Source organism: Metarhizium album (assembly GCF_000804445.1).
Source record: "Metarhizium album ARSEF 1941 chromosome Unknown scaffold_2, whole genome shotgun sequence".
In the NCBI taxonomy this organism is placed as follows: Eukaryota; Fungi; Ascomycota; class Sordariomycetes; order Hypocreales; family Clavicipitaceae; genus Metarhizium; species Metarhizium album.
Genome location: NW_024467576.1, coordinates 1,623,953 through 1,638,268, shown reverse-complemented (window position 1 = coordinate 1,638,268; position 14,316 = coordinate 1,623,953). Strand labels below are relative to the sequence as shown.

General features: G+C 56.3%; 5 protein-coding genes across 5 annotated transcripts in view; 3 read left to right on the top strand and 2 right to left on the bottom strand.

Moving 5' to 3' along the window:
* Positions 1 to 1,679: 1,679 nt before the first annotated feature.
* On the bottom strand, positions 1,680 to 3,653 carry MAM_01607 (Cytochrome P450; the record flags this gene model as incomplete). The annotated part of the gene is made up of 6 exons (XM_040820406.1): positions 1,680 to 1,911; positions 1,996 to 2,635; positions 2,736 to 2,919; positions 2,998 to 3,153; positions 3,206 to 3,236; positions 3,325 to 3,653. 6 exons carry the CDS (start codon positions 3,651 to 3,653, stop codon positions 1,680 to 1,682), a joined length of 1,572 nt encoding a protein of 523 aa, XP_040681894.1.
* A 2,224-nt stretch (positions 3,654 to 5,877) lies between these two features.
* Positions 5,878 to 9,058, top strand: MAM_01606 (uncharacterized protein; the record flags this gene model as incomplete). The annotated part of the gene is made up of 2 exons (XM_040820405.1): positions 5,878 to 7,966; positions 8,046 to 9,058. The coding sequence occupies 2 exons, from the start codon at positions 5,878 to 5,880 to the stop codon at positions 9,056 to 9,058; spliced, it is 3,102 nt and encodes a 1,033-aa protein (XP_040681893.1).
* Positions 9,059 to 10,051: 993 nt separating this feature from the next.
* Positions 10,052 to 10,971, top strand: MAM_01605 (Translation initiation factor IF6; the record flags this gene model as incomplete). The annotated part of the gene is made up of 2 exons (XM_040820404.1): positions 10,052 to 10,086; positions 10,266 to 10,971. 2 exons carry the CDS (start codon positions 10,052 to 10,054, stop codon positions 10,969 to 10,971), a joined length of 741 nt encoding a protein of 246 aa, XP_040681892.1.
* Positions 10,972 to 11,531: 560 nt separating this feature from the next.
* On the top strand, positions 11,532 to 12,413 carry MAM_01604 (uncharacterized protein; the record flags this gene model as incomplete). Its single annotated transcript, XM_040820403.1, has 2 exons — positions 11,532 to 11,692; positions 11,762 to 12,413. The coding sequence occupies 2 exons, from the start codon at positions 11,532 to 11,534 to the stop codon at positions 12,411 to 12,413; spliced, it is 813 nt and encodes a 270-aa protein (XP_040681891.1).
* A 578-nt stretch (positions 12,414 to 12,991) lies between these two features.
* MAM_01603 (protein phosphatase PP2A regulatory subunit A) overlaps positions 12,992 to 14,316 on the bottom strand; it is a gene marked incomplete at both ends in the record, with an annotated part of 2,680 nt that continues 1,355 nt past the window's right edge. The window contains 4 exons of the mRNA XM_040820402.1: positions 12,992 to 13,348; positions 13,435 to 13,722; positions 13,790 to 13,940; positions 14,001 to 14,260. Of these exons, the coding sequence (XP_040681890.1) occupies positions 12,992 to 13,348; positions 13,435 to 13,722; positions 13,790 to 13,940; positions 14,001 to 14,260 (1,056 nt within the window). The remainder of the gene's footprint in view (positions 13,349 to 13,434; positions 13,723 to 13,789; positions 13,941 to 14,000; positions 14,261 to 14,316) is intronic.

Here is a 14,316-nt window from a genome sequence, read left to right as displayed (position 1 = left end):
CCGGCGGCGGAAAAAAATTGCCCCCTTGGATGGATCACGTGACGCGGCGATAGTCGACCTTGGAAGTCGGAAACTGCTCACGTGCAAGCATTATTCACCATCATTACCAGCAACACCCTAACGGGTGCGCGCAATTTCACAAGGGTTCAACATTCCGCAGTCCAAGTACTAGGAGGAACCATGCCATTCCTACCCAAGGCGATTCCATGAATACATTTTGTGCACGTCTGACCATGGTCAAGGCTACAATGCGAACATAAAAACGGCCGCCAGAGCCTCCGACTGGCGCCTACGGGGCCTCGACTGTTGCCCCATGTTTCTATTGGGTGAAATACGGTTTTCATGCATGGGCGAAGGCTGTCTGCCAGATACCGTTGGTCCGGACTCGGGACCTGCCGTGGCGGACACGAAGTCGTTTTTCGAATACGACAGGTGTGGTGTCATGTTCAAGGTCATGAAAGTGACGCCGGCCGTTTCTTCCCAACGGTCTCTAGATGCAACATGTGCTTCGCTTTCATCTCTTTGTCCCGCGCTGTCTCGTTCCAGCCTTGCCTCGTGTGTCGTCTATTGTTTCCGGATGCTGCCATCAGTTATCGAGGGGCCGCTTGATGCGGTCACTTTGTTCGGTCACATATCGGGGCTCTCGCACTTGTTTTTCTGATATTGTGTTGTGTCGAGTTGCGTAGTCTTCTACTGCAACGACGAAAGTAGACCAACAGAGACCGTAGACTCTGCACGTATAAGACAGTCGCACAAGCAATGTTCCATCGAGCCACGCTCGCTTGCTCATGGACTGGTTCGTTGGGTGCTGTCAGTGTCCATGTGTGTCCGCCGTCTGCATCTGCAGTGTAGTTGGCATCTCGCAACTCTGGCCGATTCGTAACGTGATCCATGCAGGCCGGCCAGCCGCTGACGTGATACGGGGTATCATAGATCAGAAGTTAGAACGGGAGCATGCATGCACGACGCCCGACGCCGGGCACCGACATCCACACGAGAGCAGCACGAGAGCACATGAGCACGATCCCAACGTCCCGACTACACGCAGTCGTGCCCAGAGTCGCCCGGTCATCTTCCACTTGCACCATATTTCTCGCTGCCATGTTCTATGCTCTTAACAAAGACTCCACGGGGTTCATTCTCGGGAAACTTGAGGTCGATATCTCCAGCTTCAGGTAGACCAGCACATGTCCAAGGGGATCAGGCAAGATGGACCTTGGCGTCCGGAGGCACACGTACCAGAGTCGTATAACCAGTGCGATGGGCTAGCTCTTCCGTATCATCATCGGTCTGCAGTTGCCGCGGTATATCTGGTTCACGTCTCCGATCTTTGCTGATGGAAAGGCCAGATGGGACCCGACACCTTCAGTAGAGTAATCTTGGCGACGGCAGCCGCCCAAGATCTTCAAACCCTTCCGAGCCTGGGCCTCAAGTTGCCTCCAATCACACAGGGTTCCCGATTTGTATTAGATCGCACAGCCCTTCTCCAGCGACTTGGCCAGCTGCCGACTTTCAAGTACTAGCTAGCCCTGTGAGGCCGTACGAGTCACCCCGCGCAATGTACACAAGCGCACAAGTCACTCATCCACGTGTTTGGCCATGAATGTCATTTCGCAGATACTTTGCTCTTGAACCTACGAAAAATGTCTATGGCGTCCCGCTGAATGTCAGCGTATATGTCACCTTGGGATCTCGGTCCGGGACGCGCAGCCGTCAAATCCTCCCGGCTCACCCACGTCTTTGACTTCGGGCAGCGGATGAAACTTAAGCAGGCATTTCTTGCCCAGCGGCCTAGTGGAAATCAGTTGGTCCGACATGACCATGGACTCTGCCGTCATGGAAGCGTCCGGCGTCGTGCTATATCGCGAGTAGACATCCCTCAGTAGCGTCTTCATCTCCGCAATGGCAAGGCTATAATTGAATAAAGGATGAATTTATTAGCCGTCCAGGGCACGCGTGTGTGACAAGAGCAGCGCAAAAAGCAAAGCGACTTACTGTTTGCCAATGCAACCCCGGCCGCCGTTGGAAAAGGCAAACAGCAACCGTCGTCGGTCTGCGTCACCTTGGGCAGCCATCCATCTGTCGGGGCGAAAGACGTCAGGATCCGGAAACACGTCAGTGTTCATGCGGTGCACAGAGTGCGCCTGACAGCTGACGATTGTGTTCTCGGGGACGTGGAAGCCGTCAATGGTTCTTCCGCCATGTGGCACCAGGCGAGGCAACGACATTGGGATGGCAGGGTAGCATCTCAGCCCCTCGCACAGCACGGCGTCCAAGAAGGGGAGTTGGTCGATGCCAACGTCGGGTTTCTTCCGTAGCTCATCTGATAGCCGGCGCTGCAGGTGAAGCGACCGCGGCTGGGAGAGCTCCCACATGAGGAAGCACAGCGTGTCGCCGGTGGTGTCGATGCCGGCAACCATGTGGTCTAAGCACTCGGCTGCCATGTCGATATGGTCTAGATGGCTCGACTTTTCTTCCAGCCGGCTCAGGAGCGTGAAGCTTGCCGCGTCGGTTCGCCTGCTGGTTTGCAGGACATAGTTGTCGGCAAGGGGCACAGATCGCGGCTTGACCAAGAAGGATAGGATGCCAGCAAACAGGCGGTGGAGCGTCGGACTGTAGTGAGAGATGAGACGGTCTGTGAGTAGTTCACTTAGCGGACCTTTTACACGTTGCCTTTGCAGGACGAGGCAGGGGATACATATTATATATATATATCATATGCATGTGTGGCTTACTCTGGAGGCTGTCATCTGCTGCTACTTGATGCATCATATCCTCATCCGTCTCTTTTCCGATGCAGTCGGTGCCGTTGGGGTGGAACAAGTGGTGAGTGATACAATCACAGGCATATGCATGGAGGGCTTCGTGGTAGTCAGCCACCAGGGCGGGAAAGGAAGCTTTTGAGTGGGCGGAGCTTTGCTAAACATACATATCTGTGTGAAGCGTCAGCCTCCCGTACATTGTTTGGAGTTCGAACTTCGGTCAAAGTCAACTTACAAAAATATCAGTAGCAACATCACCCGCCTGAGTGCAGCGGTGCAAAAACGCTCTGGATCGCTCCTGGATGCCGTCCAAGGAAATGCTACGCATAATGTTTGAATTGGCATACCGATCTGCGAGGATCCTCTTCCGCTTTGCATGCTGCCGTGAGGTCTTGTCAGATTCAAGACAACCATGTTGTTCACGGCCCTGTCTCACCACTTACATCTGCCTTGTTCAGTGTGGTAAACATGGTCCTGGGATCAGACAAGGTGCGTCAGACAGAACTGTCTCTGATGAAAAATATACGACATAGTACAAGAGGTTCCTAGGAAGCAAGCGAACCTTGTCCCATAAATCTTGAAGAGGTCGTAAAAGTCGGACTTGTCGTAACCACTCCCGCCGGAGCAGTATATCTCCTTGAGGGCGGGCCATGAGGTGTAGGACACTTGGTTGGGGGAAACCCGCACAACAGGGCCATATTTCTCATGCAGCGCATGAATGTAAAGTGTCCTTTTGGCATTGATCTCGTTCCACCTCAACGCCAGTGATGTGAAGAGAGACACGGTCGGACCCGGCAGCTTTCGGAGCGGAGAGGCGAGGCACCGGGCCATGTGAATAGCTGCCAGGACGAAGGCCGCGACGACAACGTATACGGGCGAGAGGAGGAGCATGGTCAAGCGGGAGAACAACTACATTGACACGTCTGGTCCAATCGCGGGAGTACGGGCAGGGGAGCGTTGGAGTTGGGCCGGGTCTTGTCAACGATGCACGAGATACACGGCCATCGGACCCTCGGCGGCGACTGGGCAGACTCGGCCGTTCGGTGCGATCCTTGGAGGGGCTGTTTCAGAGACTTGGGAGACGAACCCCACGGGCAACACCAATCACATTTGTTAATTGGTCACTATCGACGAGGTTACTCCGTATCGCGCGGCAGCTTATTGGTAGCGTCGACCCAGCCGTTGCCGACAATGGCCCTTTTTCACCATGAGGTGGTCATCGTGTTTGCCAGGGAAAGCCAAGAGCACACCTCGACGAGATATTCCACTACCATTTGACATCACAACGAGTCAAGTCTTTGTGCAGCACAGACGAATGCAAAGTAGCCAGGGCTAGCCGAGCTGTAGGGTAGCACCGGGTGATGGCCAAGGACGCAGAGCAGAGCAGAATCACCTCGGGTGTGGTTATTCCTGCAACGACAAGGAAAAAAAACAGGAAAGGAAGATAAGAGAAGATAAAATAAAATAAAATAAAATAAAAAAGTAGAGCAAATACCGAACAACTCTGGGGGATATTTTGCCGGGTACAAAAAACACCCATCACTTGCGCGAGACTCGGAGTACGGAGTAAGCAGAGGGGAAATGCGTCATGATCTCGTCCTTGGGCAGCGCTATTGGCCATCTCGCCTGCAACATGTTGTGTCAGTTGTGCCCAAGCCTGCCATGTTCTATTATTGGATTTGAAAGACGCTGTACGGCTGGGTCGGTGACATTGATGCTGTGCCACCAACACATGTTGTTGGCGAGAGCGGAACGTCGGTCCCAGATATTTGCTCCGCAACGGTAATCAGTCTGCTTCGACGGGATCATCCAAAGTCACCCTCGCCTTTACCTACAACTGGCCCTCTGACTCAACCCGCCGATGAGGGAAACGATGAAACTTGCCATGGGAGGCCATCATTCGCCATGTCTGAACTTGGACTTGAATCCCGCCGAGTTACTTCGTTCAGCTGCAGCCCAGAATACTGCGTAACTACGTACTCCGCACTCCGTGGACACATTGAAGATGCCGGAATCCAATAATAGAAACATCAGACTCCATCCGGGATAAGACCCTGTCTCGCCTGAAAAACAACTTGGCTCCATCAATTGATGATCCGCAAGGCGCTCCAGCCCCAATACGAACCGCCGCTACGGAACTCAGCTGTGGACCTTCTTGGCTGCTTGACTGATACGTACGTACCCTTGTTCAGAATTACTATTAATTTAACTAATCATCAGACGAACTGGGGCGTCCAACAAGCAAGCAAAGCTGGTGGGCGAGTCGTCTGTACCATGTAGGGGCGGATGCAAGATTCGAGTCGGACACGACGAGACCACGACGGCAACAGGACACGCAAGATAACCCCAGGATCGTTGGGATCGTCAAGATCCGGATCAGGATCAATGCGGGCATCCTCAATCCATCGCAGTCGGTGTTTCTCGGCGCAAACTACTTTACGCGACGCAGCATGACGTTTCAAGCGAGGCGGCCTGTCTTGTCGGCGCCGCGGATCGATCGTGTGTCCATCAAAATCAACCATGCAATATCCAGCTTCCAGGCTTCCAGCACAGCCCTCGAGCTGCCCTGCTGCGCTGCGCTGCGCTGCGCTCGCCGCTGCATGATCCAGCCGAGACTCTCGAGGTCGACTGGTCTGTTTCCCGGGTTCCTAGTGGATGGCGTGGCAGATGGTCAGTTGGTTACTCCGTACATACACAGCTTCCGAGGCGTCACACTGACCCAGCACTCGAGGCTTGTCCAGCCCGCCTTGCCCGCTTATTATGCTGCCACCCCTTTGCCCTCCAACCAGTCAAGCTGTCGAGCCAAGCTGTCCCCGGCTGCAGGTGAGGGGTTTGGCAGAGGGCAGAGCTGTCAAGTGAGAGGCCCCCCCAAAAAAGGAGCAGACTTTGAGCAAGACGTCGGACAACTCACCCTTTGCAGACTCTGCCATCGAGCGAGAGCCATCACAGTCAACCGTTATCATCACGCCCTTGCAATTTCTGCTCAGCCCGTTCTCACATCCCGCGACCTGCGACCTGCGACCTGCGACGACCTGCCTCCGCCACTCCCCGAGTGCTCCCCAGGCGAAGCGCTTGCAGGACCGGTTGACATCTGGATCGACCACTGACGCCGAGGATGCCGAGCTTTGGACGTCTGAAGCACAGCAACCGATCACAGCACACCCTGCCGGAGCAGCTGTCGACGGGAGCTGGGGCTGGCACAGCACCGGGCTCGCCCACGCCAGCATCCGCCCCGGGAGCGTTGCCTGGCGCGGCCCAAACCCAACAAGCCCAAGCCCAGGCCCAGGCCCAGGCCCAAGGCCAAGCCCAGGCTCCCGCCCAAGCCCATGTCCAAGCGCAGGCCGACTCGCCCCCTGAGACGTCGACGCCCATGTCATCAATGTCCCTGCCAATGCCCTTGTCGGTCTTGTCCTCCCCTACAGCGCTGGCCTCCAGCGACCGGCTGGACGCGTTTGTGGACGCACGAGCGCCTCTCTCGATGCAGCAGCAACATCACCATCACCATCATGACCCTCCTCTTCCTCCCCCCCCGGCACAACTCTTCAACCCTCACCATCCAGGAGTCAATCCCCCTCCCTCGCTGCAGACATCATTCTCGGGCCCGGGAGTCTCGCTGGCTTTTGACGGCCAACAGCTGCCCACGCCCATAGACTTTGACCCCTCCTCCGCCGGCCGCTCCCAGAGCCAGCGCTGGCGAGCCTCCGTCGCGCCGCAGCAGCACCAATTCTACGGCACCGCTGCGGGCTCCATCGACGACCTCTCAGGAAGCGGTGCCCATCACCAACAGCCTCCTCCACCGCCGCCGCCGTCGCAGCAGCAGCAGCAGCCGCCGTCGTCGCCGGCTCCCACTCCCCAGAAACGCTCGACCCGCAAGCTCATCAAGGGCATCTTTGGCTCTTCCAGCCGTGATTCGCATGACGCCCAGCAGCAGCAGCCCCCTCAACCCCCCCCGCTGCCGCAGTCCTCTGGCTATAGCAGCAGCAGCAACAACAACAACAACAACAACAACAGCAACAACAGCCCCTCGGGCCCCTACGACAACACAACTGGACTTGCTCGAAGGCCGTCCAAGAGGGTGAGCAACCCTCCCAGTTTGAGAACGAGCCCGTCCCAGACGGCACAGCTCCCCCCCGACCGGGATTGGCAACCCAAGGGCCCCGGCAGCCAACAGCCGTCACCGCTCCGTGGAGTTGGCGAGCTCGACGAATATTCCTTCTCCAGACATGGATCTAACATTGACTCCCCGATTATACAGGACTCTCGCTTTTTTCTGAGAAGCAACGGCATCCGTCAAGTTTCCATTTCCGGTGAACATCTCGAAACGTCGCCCTACGACGAAGTCTATCAACCACCCGATCACCCTCCCCCACATCATCAGCTTCGCAACCAACAGACGCCGCCTCCATTGCAGCAACCACAGCCTCAGCCACTGCAACGCCAAGAGACGCTCCGAATCCAGGAACAGCAGGCTCAGTACGAGTCGCAGCAACAACTTCTTCTTCATCATCATCAGCAACAACAAGAACAGCAGCAGCAGCAGCAGCGTCACGCGGGTGCCGGCTACGATCAGCAATCACCGGAGCAGGGCCGTCAACCGCAGCCCAATTTCCAGTACCCCACCAGTCCTGCTCCAGAGCCCTGTCAACCTGGCGGGGAACCTCGACTCGTCACGAACCAGCTCGTGCCTGGCCAGCAGCTCCAAAACGCTGAAACTGTTTCTCAACTGTCCCACGACTCGCCCGTCGCTGATTCAGACCCGAGATCTACCTTTCAGCAGTACCCAGGGCAGCCGTCTCAGGCCGCCAGCCTTCACACATCTGCCCCGTCTCACGACATTGCTGCCAGTCAAACAACACCGCTTCAAGAGGCGAGCCCTCAAGGTCAAGACCAATCCGCAATGGCCCCGCCAGCTTCCGCAGGCGGGCCTTCATCCAGTCGCCGTAGCCAGGATGCCGAGACGCTCCTCCGTGGACAAGCTGACCCTCCTGGTCCCCCACCGCCATACCAGCGTCAAGCTAGCGCCAATCTGAGTACGTTGGGCCCTATGCCGCCGCTTCCCGGCCAGGGTGCGCCGCCAAATGCAGGCCATCGTGGTGACCGTGGTCCGCAGTATGTTGATGCGTCTCCAGGCGTCGAACCGGGCCGAAGCAGCCCTCAGCCTTCGGACCGCGACCTCGACCTCGACAAGCATTTTAGGGAACTCGGTGAGTTTCAGCCCGCTATTTTCCAGCCACTCAACTCTTCAATGAGCATCACGGGAAGGTATTGGCTGACATGTAGCAGCGAGCAAATACAAGCACGTAAAGCGGTTGTTCTTTGACAGCAAAAACCACATTGAGAGGCTCAACGGCCAAATCGAGCAGTTGCAAAATGCCGTGGCCAACCAGCGTATGTCTCAGTCACGCACGGCTTGGGATGACAACGAATACTTGACAAGGTTCAACCGCCTCAATGGTGCCATCAACAACCTCTCTTTCAATATTCGAAAAGATTGGCGCAGCCTCCCTGCGTGGATCAACAACGTTGTCAGTGCGGATGCATTGAAGACTGGGAAGCAGGAAATGACAGCCATCGGGCGGGCAGTCGTGTCTAGATGGCTTGTGGAAGAAGTCTTCAACAAGTGCTTCCACCCGGCTCTCGATACGCAGCTCAGCTCACAACTCAAGGAGATTGAGCTCAGCATCCGGAAAAACTCGCATACTATGCACCACCAGGAGGAAGTTGATGCCCACACGACCAAGGTTGTCAACTGGCGAATGGCCACCTTGGACGGGCTGCAGCAGCGGCTCAACTCAAACGCAGCCGCTGACAATCGGGGAATGCTGACAGATAAGATTACGACGAATCTGACGGCCTATCTCTATCAACACCTCAGTACGCCGCCGCCGCCTGGTTTGGAGGGCAGCACATCCATGATTGCTGAGCTGACTGTGGCCATTGCGGCCAATCTACCTCTGGAGAGTCGTGACGTGTCCATCATGTACCCATTGCCAGGAGAAGTGGTGCAAAAAGACGTGATGGAAGTTGAAAAGCCTGGGTTGCCGACATTGGACGGGCGGAAAGCCGATGCTGACGCCGATGCTGGTTCAGACCAAGATGGTGTAGATGAGAAGGACAAGGCTGGCAAGCCGCGAGGAGACGAGGGGAAGCCTGGTACGTCGCAAATGAGAACCCGTGACACAGCTGGACTCAACAGAGAGAATGACATTATCCCGGGCACAATGCTGACCAAGATTTTGCTCCAGGACCGCCCAAAGAACGCAGCAGAGTGCGGTTTGCAGGATTCGTCGCTCTAGAGGTCAGGGGGCGCCAGGTACTCATGAAAGCACCAGTCTGGACACTGTGAGCATAGTTGCGTTTAGCGTGCAGGAAATTGCGAAAGTACTCATCTAGCAGCATACTTTACTGAGAGAGAACAAGTGCGGTATTGTTTCATTGATTGAACTGGCCAAACAGTAAGGGATACAGCAAACAGGAGCGAGGCAGGAGGAGGTAGAGAGCGTAAGCAAGAGGAACCACGTGCATACGCATGTTGGTGAGGACGAAGGCACGATCTGAATTGATACCAGGGCGAGAAGCATATCGCGGGTGGAATGAGAGATGCAGGCATGATGAACAAGTAGCTGTTGTTGGGAGGGCGGTGGATCGTGATTGACTCGTTGAACTAGGACGGATGCCGATTTACATGGCGGACAGCTGTACATACCATTCTTGCAGGGCAGTTTCGAGGATGCTCGCGCAGCCTCCAAAGATAATCAGATGCCATGGTTGGTCCGTGGATGGTGTGGCCCAAAGGGGCGATGAGTAATAGTGAGTCCACGATGAGATGATGGAGTCACGCTTGTGCCGCGGCGCGTGTTGAGTCACCGGGTCTGAGGCGGATGGGTTTGACAGTTGAAATGCAATGAATCAATGAATGGCCAGCTACAACAGGCAGGGGAGACCTGCGCTGCAACTGCCCCGGCAGGCGACTGGCCAGTCATGATTGGCCATGTGCAGGGCTTGGTCAGACGGCGCCACTCCCACCAGTCGCACGGCCAGCCGCCTCCCATCTCGAGCACTCGGGCATTTTGTAGTTACTTGCTTATAAAACCCACTTCGCTCCCGCTCTCAGCTTTTTGGAAAAAAAAAAAAAAGTCGAAAAATTCCATATCCATTTTGTAGCATACCCAAGCTTTGGTCTCTTTCCGCGCGACCCTTGGCGACCTCTGCTGAAGCAGTTTCTCTCTTTGTGCATCATCCAAAAAACAAGACCTTCACAGACGCCACTGATCGAGGATACCTAGAGAATGGCTGTACGAGCTCAGTTTGAGAACTCCAACGAGTATGCGAGACCCCGCGGCTGTCACAGGCGCAATGCAAAAAGAGGAAAAACAGCACACACACACTCACGAACCCGCTCACGCCGACGTCCCTGTCAAAGTGACAGAGTCGTCGAGCATGTCAAGTTGATGTATTCGAATTTGGATCCTTTGACTAACGTACAAACTCTCTTCTCGGTAGGGTCGGGGTCTTCTCGACTCTCACAAACTCATACGCCCTGGTGGCCCTCGGTGCCAGCGAGAACTTCTACTCCGTCTTCGAGGCGGAACTCCAGGATGTCGTGCCCACGGTCCGCACGACCATTGCCGGAACCCGCATCATCGGTCGACTGACGGCCGGCAACCGAAAGGGTCTCCTCGTGCCCACCTCGACGACAGATCAGGAATTGCAACACCTGCGCAACTCCCTCCCCGACTCGGTGCGCATCCAGCGCATCGAGGAGCGCCTTTCCGCCCTTGGCAACGTCATCGCCACCAATGACCACATTGCCCTGGTTCACCCCGATCTCGAGCGCGAGACTGAAGAAATCATTGCCGACGTCCTCGGCGTCGAAGTCTTCCGACAGACCGTTGCGGACAATGTCCTCGTCGGCAGCTACATGAGCCTGTCCAACCAGGGCGGCCTCGTGCACCCCAAGACGAGCGTCCAGGACCAGGACGAGCTGTCCAGCCTGCTGCAGGTGCCCCTCGTGGCGGGCAGCGTCAACCGCGGCAGCAACGTCGTCGGCGCCGGCATGGTCGTCAACGACTGGCTGGCCGTCACCGGCCTCGACACCACGGCTCCCGAGCTCAGTGTCATTGAGAGTATTTTCAGACTCGGCGAGGGCATGGGGCCCAGCAACATCAAAACCAGCATGAAGGATACCATGGTCGAGAGTTTCTACTAGCGGCGCCAAGTAGAAGAGAAGAGAAGAGAAAAGCCTTCTTTGTCGATTTCCACTGCCGACTTTGCTTGTGGGGTGAATGCATTTTTTCCAATCTTTGGGCTGGGCTGGGCTGGGTCATTAACTCGACACCATTTTGTTTTGGACACATTTCCCGGGTGCATGGTGTTTGGACTTGAATTATCATTCATGATTTGCCGTTTCTCATGGTCTTATACAAAAGCCCCCTGTACTTGGCAACCCCCTCTGTCGAGCATGGTAGCATATTATCCCGCCGTCTACTCGCCGGCGGACAATAGAAAAAAAAAAGAATGCGGGACAAGTCGTCGTCTTGTGCCTCCACGACTGTGTCTCTTGTCTTGAGAAGATGTTTTGGCCGTCTAACCACACGCCTTACTTTCACTTTGTGCCCGCTTCGCTCCCGTGACCCCCTCCGACATGTAAAAGTAGAGCTGCCCCTCACAAGTCGACCCCGCCCCGCCACCGTCAACCGCCTCACCGCCTTCCATTCCCGCACACGTCAGTTACCCCTCCACCTCTCTCCAAAAGCCAACTCCGCCAAAATGTTTCGACACCCCGTTGCCAGCAAGACCGAGGTGCAAATCTCCCAACGCGGTACGGAGGACAGCAGACAAATCCCCAACCTCGACCAGGGAGCACGCAGTCCAGCAATGGGCCCCCAACCAGAACCCCTAGCCCCGTCCGAGCTCGGCACAAAAGAATAGTCAGTGAGCCCCGACGTATCCCCCACCAAAACGAAAAAGAGGACCGCGGCTGACCTGAAGCGAGAAAGCTGGGACGCCCTCTACGCGCGCGAACTGAGCAACCACGCGTCCGACCCCGCCGACACGGGAACGTCCTGGTTCGAAGACTCGGACGCGGAGCGCAAGACGACACGGTTTCTCGGCGCGCTCGCCGGGGCGCCGCCCAAGGCCACGGCGTCGGTGCTCGACCTCGGGTGCGGCAACGGCTCGATGCTCCTGGCCCTCCGGCGGGAGGGGTGGACCGGCCGCGCCCTCGGCGTGGACTACAGCGCGAAGAGCGTGGCGCTCGCGCGGCAGGTCGCCTCGTCCTCGGCGGCGGCGGCGGCGGCGTCGGCGGCAGTCGAGTTCGCCGAGTGGGACATCCTGGGGGGCGCGTACGCGGGCGTCCTGGCGGGCGAGCAGGCCGGCGGGTGGGACGTGGTGCTGGACAAGGGCACCTTTGACGCCGTCTCCCTGGCGGGCCGGCGCCTGTGCGGGCTCTACCCCGGCCGCGTCGCGCCGCTCGTCAGGGAGGGCGGCATCCTGCTCGTCACGAGCTGCAACTGGACCGAGGACGAGCTGGCCGACTGGTTCGCTGGCGCCGGCTGCTTTGCCGTGGCCGGACGCGTCGGGTACAGGTCCTTTAGTTTTGGGGGCGTCAAGGGCCAGACCATCAGCACCTTGTGCTTTAGGAAGCTGTGACCATGTGCGCGACGAGGCTGACCATGTTGTTGTGTGCGTCTGTGTGCGTGTGTGCGTGTGTGGAGTGACCAAATTTCACCACTTCTTTTCTTTCTTTCTTTCTAAAACAGACAAACAAACGGCAAACAAAAAAAAAAAAAGAAAAGGAAAAGAAAAAAAGGCAAAGAGCATAGACATAGACGATACCCTTCCAACGACGTTACCCCAGACACCTCGTCCTGCAACTACGTGACCCCCAAGTCACGATGAAACAGGGCCACAACGCCGACACTTGTCTTGAATCGTTGGCAAGATTTGGTTTATTTTCGTATATACTTCCCTCCTTTCCCCCCCCCTTTACCATGTCCCCATTGACGGGCCAAACCTTACAGCCCCATGTTACAACACTTGACATTTTCCCTCGTCCCACCCAGTCAACATCTGGATGGGAATTGAAAAAAAAGAAAAAAAAAGGACTTGGTTCCGGATTTTCCATCATTTTTTCTCTTTTGGTTCCGTCTCCTCGGCGCAGAATCTAGCTGTGGGTGGCAATGTAACGGAATTGCTTCATTACGTCTCTCTTACTGTCTCGTCCCATTCTATGGTGATGTATTCATAGGCTCCCCGCCCTGCGCGGATCCCGTCGCCTCAGTTGCCGCTGTAGTCGCAAAGTATCGAACGTCCACATCGTCGTCCTTTTGCAGCTTTGTCAAGTTGGGCAGGACGCGCTGCTGGATAAGCTCCTGGCCCCTGGGCGAAGGCACAATGTCGGCACCCTCCTTCTCGAGCGAATACAGTGTCCCCTCGTCCGGCAAGCGGCGCAGCGCGTTGATCAGTACCGAATATGTCTTGGCCACGTTGAATCGAATGTTGGGGATGTCGTCGTCCACCATCTTGTCAAGCATGGGCAGAACGGACTTGGCAATCACGTTTATGCTGACAACAGTAGCCAGAGTCTGTCGCGGGAATGAATGCGTCAGTGCGCAGTCACAAGAGGCAAAGTACCGCACACACACACACCGGCCGCGCAAAGTAAACTTACCGAAATGGCAAAGCAAGTGGTCATTCGGTAGAGGTAGTTGGGATGGCTTCCCATTCCCATGACCTTGGGGATGATCTGCTCACTAGCCCACTCGACTCCAAACACCTCGGTCAACTTCTTCAAGTTGTGCGTGGCCGCCTCGCGGATGGAGAAGACGGTGTCTCCCAGCCAGCCCATGCAGAGGTTGCTGAGCTTCTCGTCGAAAAACTTGACGCCAAGCTGACTTGCAAGTAATGGGATGTACTCGATAATGGCGAGACGCACTCTCCATTGCTTGTCTTCAGCCAGCTGGACAATGGCGGGCAGCAGTGATTGCGACAAAAGGTCGATGCCAATGACTGCTTCAGTTAGCAACCATGGCAAGTGTCTTATGCAATGCCTGTCTCCTTGCTCCGAGGTACTTGCCTTGATTGACTTGCTCAAGTTTTGAGATGATGTGGAGTCTAACTTCAGGGAAGTCGTCCTTGAGCATCTGGAGAAACATGGGGAGGAGGTGGTCAATGGTCCTGGGACAGAGTCAGCCTCGGAAGCTTTGATGGGGCTGCCAGGCATGTAAAGCAGCGTACTCTTGTTTGCCTAGAATAGGAGCCAACCCGCTAATTTGCGTGCCCAAGGCGGCACGAACGTGTTGTGAGCTGTCCGACACAAGGTCCTCGACACTGCCCATGATGTCGTTGAGCAGCGTAGATCGCTCGACCAGTGCGCAGAATCCGGGGATCTGACCGGCGATGGCAGTCCGGACCTCGGCCTCGTTGTCCTTGAGCAGCTTTACGAGCGCGGGAACGAGGTCTCGGGAAACCACTTCCTCGTCGACGGCCTTGGCGATCTATCTTCACAGTCAGGAAAATACACGGGGAAAGGGGGGGGGGGGGGGGGCGTCCG